We start from the raw sequence: 7,885 nt of genomic DNA on the forward strand, positions 1-7,885 counted from the left end.
CGGGAGAGGGGGGGCGGAGAGTCACCGGGCAAGCCCGAGGCGGCCCCGAGCCTGGGAGGGAGGCGAGCCGAGGCGGGGCGAGGAGAGGAGGAGCGGAGGGGCGGGGGCCGGGGTTGGGGGCGGGAACCAGGCGGGGCGGGAGCCTCAGCCGGAATCTCCGCTGGAGCAGGTGGAGGCGCTGCGGGGAGCCGGCCCGGCCGAGCGCAGGGGGCAGCGCATGGGCCGGGGCCATGGAGCTGCTGAAGCCGAACCGGAGCGTGCCGGGATACGGCCCCGGGCCGGCGGCTTCCCTGTGCCGCCCGGGGGGCCCCCTCCTCAACGGCAGCGGCACCGGCAACCTCAGCTGTGAGCCCCCGCGCATCCGCGGAGCCGGGACACGAGGTGGGTGCCTCCCTGAGCCCCGTCCACGAGCTCCTTCTCATTGCACCCCGCAACACTCACAGAGGCCCCCACTGCTTCCCCAAACGCCCACGCTATCCCTTCATAGTACTCCGTCTGTCCCCAAACAGCTCGCCTGACGCATGTGTCCCCCACAGCTCATAAAACTCCATTGCAGCTTCACACTACCTAGTCAGAGCCCTTTCACACCCTGGTCCCCTGACCACCCCCAGAGCTCCTGGTCACCCCCAACACACAGCCGCCTCCTAGACAGAGACGGTGGGAAGACAAGGACCTCCTCTGGCCAATCCTCCCAGGTCTCTCCTTTCCTTTTGCAGCCAGTTCACCGAGCCACAGTGGGGAAGGAAAGAAAGGAAGGAAGGCAAGATTGGGGGAAAGAAGGGGCCTGGTTGGGGAAGGGGCACTCTGGAAGACCCGAATGGGAAGTTAGCGTTATAATTTCCTGTGTCCCCCACCCAACCACCTGCCTTCCCAAAAGAGGTCCTCTAACCTGAATTAGGCTGGACATTGGACTGAGGGGCTGCTCTCTAGAGCTGCCTGTCTCCATTTCCTCAGATCCCCTTGCCTCCCAAGTTGGAGTTTTTCTCGGGTCTATACCCTCCCTCCTTCGCTGTCTCCAAGTAATGTCTCCAAGTAATGTCTCCAGGTCCCTTCCAAGCCCCCTCTCCAACCTGCCTCTCCTTAGGTTTCAGCCTCCTAGAGCCTGGCTGCCCCATTCATCATCCCACCCCTTTGTGCCACCTTCTCTCCCTCACCACCAGACTGCTTCCACTCACCCAGTCCCCAAAGTGACTTTCATTCCTCCCATCAGCCAACATCCACATTTTCTCAACGACCCAGCTCAAGTCTTATTTTTCCCCTTCCTATACCTTTTCTTTCCTTAGATGGTTACTGGACACCTGCTATTATAGTCTCTGGGCTAGGTGCTGGGTACACAGGGCTGAACTAGACCCAGTCTGGACTGCCATCTCCAGTGCAAGCGGGAGACAAAAACCAATGGGAAAATCACAGTCAGCATTGGAATTTCCACAAGAGGGACCAAACTCTGGGCACCCGAAGGAGATGGGGTCTGAAAACTTCACAGAGGGAACCTTGAAGTTGGAGTTCAATAGGCAGGAAAGGAAGAAGTGGGATCCCAGGAGAAGGAACAGTGTTAAGCAGAAGGAAATTATTCCAAGCCTTAAAGGGAAAATGGGAATAAACTGCAATTCAAGTATTTATTTTCCCCCATAAAATACTGCATGCATTCTCAGACCAGTTGTCACACACTCTCTCATTGTTACACCCAGATTCTTTCACTCAACAAATATTTATGGAGCCAGAGATTGTGCTAAGCACTAAGGACAGGAGTAGAACAAAACTGACACAGCTCCTACTTCATGGAGCTCACGGTTCTGTGGGGGAGAAGGACAAGTAAGCAGAGAATTGCCGTACAGAGTGGGAAGTGCCTTGAGAGGGATGCGGGAACACAGAAGAGGAGCAGCTCTATCTAGCCTAGCCTAGGCTTAGGAATCAGAGTTGGCCTCCTGAGGAGGTGAAGGCTAAATTGAAATAAAAATTGAAAAGCTGAGGGAAAGCCAGCCAAGTGAAGGGGCAGAAAAAGCAAAAAGCATCTCAAGCAGAGGACCAGTATGTGTAAACAGCCAGAGTTTAAGTCCATGGCACTTTCGTTCAGTGTGACACAGTTTCTGTGTGCCTGAGACATGCACCATAAGAGAGGAATAATGAACACTCAAGATGAAGACCAGCCTAAACGGTTTCCAGAGAGCTTTATGGACCTTGTCTAAGGAGTATGGATTTTATCCTGAGGGCTATGGGAATTACCGAAAGGTTCAGTAGTGCTGCCAGGATTAGTTCTGTATTAAAGAGGATGGATTGGAGGACAATCCAATGGAGAGAGGAGCATCCTTTAGAAGGCTATCATATTACATTGGTCCTGATGAAAGATGATGCTGGCCTAGGCTAAGCTACTGGCAATGGGGATGGAGAGAATTGGGTGGATTTGACAGGCACTTCTGGAAGTGAAATCAACAGAACTTGATGATTTATTAGAAATGGAGAAGGAGGAAGAGGTCAAGGGATGACATCTAGGTTTCTGGCTTAGACAATTGGATGGATGTTGGTGCTGTATGATGAGGATAACAAAGGAACAGAAACAGGTTTGAAGGAGATTATACATTCAATTTGGAACCCACTGAGTTTAAATGCTGGTAAAATATCCAGGTGGAGTTACCTAGTAAGCTGTTGAATCCAAGGGTCTGGAACATAGGGGAGAGGTATGAGCTAGAAATACAAACTTAAAAGGTGTTTGTCTAGAGGTGGTAATGGAAGCCATGAGAATAGATTAAATCATACAGAGATTGTGTCAGATGGGAAAAAAAAAAAAGAGGTCCTGAGACGGGACCCTGAGGAAGACCAATTTTTTTTAAAAAATTATTTATTTATCTATACAGCAGGTTCTTATTAGTTATCTATTTTATACATATTAGCATATATATGTCAATCCCAATCTCCCAGCTCATCCCACCACCACCCAGCCCCACTTTCCCCCTTTCATGTCCATACATTTGTTCTCCACATCTGTGTCTCTATTTCTGCCTTGCAAACTGGTTCATCTGTACCATTTTTCTAGATTCCACATTGATATATGATACCTGTTTTTCTCTTTCTGACTTACATCACTCTGTATGATAGTCTCTAGGTCCATCCACGTCTCTACCAATGACCCAATTTTGTTCCTTTTTATGGCTGAGTAATATTCCATTGTATACACGTACCACATCTTCTTCATCCATTCGTCCGTCGATGGGCATTTAGGTTGCTTCCATGTCCTGGCTATTGTAAATAGTGCTGCTGTGAATATTGGGGTGCATGTGTCTTTTTGAATTATGGTTTTCTCTGGGTATGTGCCCAGGAGTGGGTTTGCTGGGTCATATGGTTAGTTCTATTTTTAGTTTTTTAAGGAACCTCCATACTGTTCTCCATAGTGGCTGTATCAATTTACATTCCCACCAACAGTGCAAGAGGGTTCCCTTTTCTCCACACCCTCTCCAGCATTTGTTGTTTGTAGATTCTCTGATGATGCCCATTCTAACCGGTGTGAGGTGATACCTCACTGTAGTTTTATTTTTTTTGTTTTTTGTTTTTTGTTTTGCGGTACGCGGGCCTCTCACTGTTGTGGCCTCTCCCGTTGCGGAACACAGGCTCCGGACGCGCAGGCTCCGCGGCCATGGCTCACGGGCCCAGCCGCTCTGCGGCATGTGGGATCTTCCCGGACCGGGGCACAAACCCGTGTCCCCTGCATCGGCAGGCGGACTCTCAACCACTGCGCCACCAGGGAAGCCCCTCATTGTAGTTTTGATTTGCATTTCTCTAATAATTAATGATGTTGAGCATCTTTTCATGTGTCTCTTGGCCATCTGCACAGGAAGACCAATTTTTAAAAGCCAAGCAGAGGAAGGAGAGTCCATGAGGTAGATCTAAATGAGGCCATCAGAGAGACAAGAAGGCAAGGAAAAAAGAAAGTTTCAAGCAGAGTGGGAGAAGTGATGTCAAATGCTGCCCATATAGGTCAGATAAGGTCGTAACAGCATCCTTCCGATTCAATACAAGGAAGTCTTAGGAGAGCTGTGGGCGTTAGGGGATGGCTACTGTGGGTAGAAGTTTGGGCCATGGGGGAGGGGTTATAAGAAGTGAACCAAGGTGTGCAGATAAGACTTTCCAGAAGTTTGGTAGGGAGAGAGAGAGAGACAAAGAGAAAACAGAATAGTGCTAGAAATAACATGGGGCTGAGGAGGATGACATAGGGTTGAGGAAGGGTGTGTGTGCATGTGCGTGTGTGTGTGAGCGCGCACACGCGCTCATGCATAGTTTGTCTTTTGAGTGTGTATGTGTTGTAGAGATAAGGCCATTTTAAAAATGTTTTGGGGGAATGGGCCGAGAGAGAAAGGTTGAAGTGCAGAAGATAGCAGGGCTAGCTGATAGAGTAAGGGACCTTGAGAAAGCAGAATGTGAAGTGATTCAGAGCACAAGTCATCTAGACGTTGCTGCCCGCACACATGTGGATGTGACACCTGGCAGTCAGAAGCTACCCACAGAGACTCTGTTAACCACACTCACTCAGCTGTTACCACGACAGACGCATCTTACCCAGGCTCACTCCAGTGCTACCGATAGAAATATGGACGTTACTCACATTATTCTGATATAATCCACATAGACTTGAACGTTACCCATGTTCACTCAGATGCTACCCACAGAAAAGCAGATGTCACCCACACTCACTTAAATATTGCCCACTGTCATTCAGATATTACTCATCCATCAAACACACTCGCTTTTGTTTTATTATTATCCACATACAAGCAAATATTACCCATGCTCACTTAAGTAACCCTTCTCCAGATATTACCCATAAAGTCATAGATATTACTCTTACATATTCAGATGTTACCTGCAAAGACTCAAATACTACCTATGTTTGCTCAGGCGCTCAGTTATTTTACTCAATAAGATTAACATCTTAATCTGTTAATATCTCATATTCACACTCACTTAAATATTGCCCACATATACTTGCATATTACTTCTGCTCAGTCAGCTATGATCACCGTCAGCTGGATATTCCCCTATTCACATACAGACCTCTGAATGTAACCCATGCTTCCTGAAGATGTTACTTACAAAATGAGATGTTATCTGCAGACCCTGGCTCATTCAAACGTTACAGCACTTACTCAGATATTACCTAAACTTACAGGCAACCCACACTCAATCAGATATTACCTATAGACACGTAGCTGTTACCCTTCTCCAGAAATTGCCTACAGAAATATGTGTTACTCTCACCCACCCAGATATCAGCTCCAAGACTAAAGTATTACCCAGTGCTCACTCTGATCTTACCTACATACACACCCTGCATATTATTTCTGCCCCCTCAGTTAGAATCCATTAACATGTGGATGTCCGCATCACCCAGCTGTTACCCACAATCAGCTAGATGCTATCCATGCTCACCACAGAGGCATGGGTACTACTTTGATGCCTGAGTGATGGGTGACCAGATCCAACACACCAGTGAATGGCAGGATTTGAGGCATCAGCAGCTTCAGTGTTCCGTAGAACCCTTTCTTAGAAAAGCCTGTTTTTGTTTCATGTCGCGTCATCTGGATTTTTGTACCCACACTTCTCTGCCATCATCTGGACAGAACACATGCAGATCCTCTAGACCCCAGAAGCAGAACTGAACTGTCCCAGTCTTCTGAGTCCCCTGGTCTGATTTCTGCTCTCCTCTCATCCCCAGCAGAAGGGTGCCCACAGATAGACTGTCAAGGCACTAGTGGCTGTACCCCAGGAGGTGCATCTCCCATTCTGCCACCCCTGAAGCCACTGTGGTCATTCATATGCCACCACACAAACATACATGGATGCATACACACACACACAGAGTTTCCCCTGTTCTTAACATCCTGCATTAGTGTAGTACATTTGTTACAATTGATGAGCCAATATCGATACATTATTAACTAAATTCCATAGTTTACATTAGGGTTCACTCTCTGTGTTGTATGTTCTATGGGTTTTCAGAAATGTATAATGACATTTATGCACCATTACAGTACCATATAGAATAGTTTCACTGCCCTAAAAGTCCCCTGTGCTCCAACTATTTATCCTTCCCTGCCTTTTCCAAGATCCCTAGCTCTAAGATTGCTTTTACTTAGCCTTTTCACATCTCCTAACTGTTCAACAGCAAAGACTTAGAGAGATGGTGATGGCTGGAAATAAAATAACAGCTGGAAGTGCCCAGTTAAACAGCCAAGCATTGTACAGTTGCTGGTCATTTTTACTGGGACTTTGTCCTCTAGTTTTCAGAGGTCCCCACACAGATTGGGAACTTCATAATAGAGGGCCTAGCCCCATCTTCCAGCTACACCACAATTAGCCAAGTTCAAGGATACACACGAGATCCATTAGCCAGATGAATGAATGAGAAATGTGCTTTTCACAGTTTAGAGTGCCATACAAACTTGAGGTGTGGGTGTTGAATCAAGAACTAGTTGAAGAGAGGGACTTCCCTGGTGGTCCAGTGGTTAGGACTCAGCACCATCACTGCCAGGGCCCGGGTTCGATCCCTGGTCGGGAACTGAGATCCTTCAAGCCCCGGGGCACTGCTGAAACACATATGAAACACATACACACACACGTACACCTCAAATTGTCACACATAAACCGTCCATAAGCCTTCCCTGCAGAGAGGGGCCCAGCTTCTAAATGAGACACAGGTGGTTTGTATATAATAGTAAAAGTAACACATCCAAAATCACAGCCTGTCATTTGCCCCCTCCCCTCCACCAAAAAAAATCCTCCAACATGGGTCTCTAAAGAGACAGAGGCAGCAAGGAGAGTGTATGCTGGAGCTTTAGAAGTACAGAGGTGAAAGATGGATGAGGAGGGACAAAGCAGGTGCATTTATGTGGAGAGTGACAGAGATCCATTTAAGATTCATCAGCAAGCAGGGGTTAACAGCTCCTGTGCAGGGGACATTATGCCAAATGCTAGGAACATGCTGGAGAGCATCGTGGGCATTGCCCTTGTGCTCAAGAGCTCATAGTCTAGTGGTGGAGATAGAAAATGAACAGAATAATACAGTGAGAAATGCCATGGTAGAGTATAGAGGGGGACAGCATCATGAATGACAGAGAAGAGATGAAGCGATAGAAGGCAAAGCGTTTTAGAGATCTAGAGACTGGCTTCTATTCTGAATCAGCTCCTAACTTACTGGGTGCTCTGAACAAGTAGTATCACTGCTGAGTTCAGTTAGGGGATCTCTTGTAAGTAGCACTTACTCAAAGTCTAGAACAACTTCTGAATAAGTGCAAACTATTGTTACGAGAAAACAGTTTACTTTGGGAGCTCTGGCCAAAGTCAGTCAATGTATGGGGCTATGAAAAAGGGCCCTGCAGCTCTGGGCCCTTCCCTCCCCGCAACTTGGCAGGCTGTGTCCCTGCCCTCTCTCCCTCCAAGCTCCAGTCTCCCTCATGCTGAGGCCATGGGTGACTGGGTCCAGTTTAATTTAATTCTATTCAATTTTGTCTGGGTTTGCTTGGCTGTGATATGGAAGCCCAATGATGAATCCTTCACCCAATAGGCAATAACAAAAATGAATGGGGTCAGCCCTTTGTCTAGCCCAGCAACACTACATGTCCCTCCCGTGAGCTCCCAGAGCAGTCTGTGTATTCCTCAGCCTCCCTCCTTATCACACCACGTGACAATTATCTGTTTATACATCTGAGTTTCCCTCTAGACTGTGAGCTCTCAGATGAGAGCTCACAGGGCATTTGCCATGTCCTCTGTCCCTAGGGCCTGGCATAAAGGGAGTCCTCTGTAAATGCTTGTGGAATAAGAATGAATGTTTATAGATAATTAAAATATAAGGCAGAAAGTAAAAACGGTTCTAACAGATGTGTAGGGAACATGCATG

At 47.5% G+C, this 7,885-nt stretch overlaps 1 protein-coding gene across 2 annotated transcripts in view; it reads left to right on the forward strand.

Moving 5' to 3' along the window:
- The first annotated feature begins 212 nt into the window (after window positions 1–212).
- The window catches only part of CCKBR (cholecystokinin B receptor), a 10,450-nt gene continuing 2,777 nt past the window's right edge, over window positions 213–7,885 (forward strand). The window contains exon 1 of one of the 2 annotated variants that reach the window (XM_007459801.1): window positions 213–381. In XM_007459801.1, the coding sequence (XP_007459863.1) occupies window positions 231–381 (151 nt within the window). In that variant the 5' untranslated portion in view covers window positions 213–230. The remainder of the gene's footprint in view (window positions 382–7,885) is intronic. The other variant, XM_007459802.1, reaches the window with a different exon arrangement.

Source organism: Lipotes vexillifer, unplaced genomic scaffold, assembly GCF_000442215.2.
Source record: "Lipotes vexillifer unplaced genomic scaffold, Lipotes_vexillifer_v1.1 scaffold61, whole genome shotgun sequence".
NCBI classification, from domain to species: Eukaryota; Metazoa; Chordata; class Mammalia; order Artiodactyla; family Lipotidae; genus Lipotes; species Lipotes vexillifer.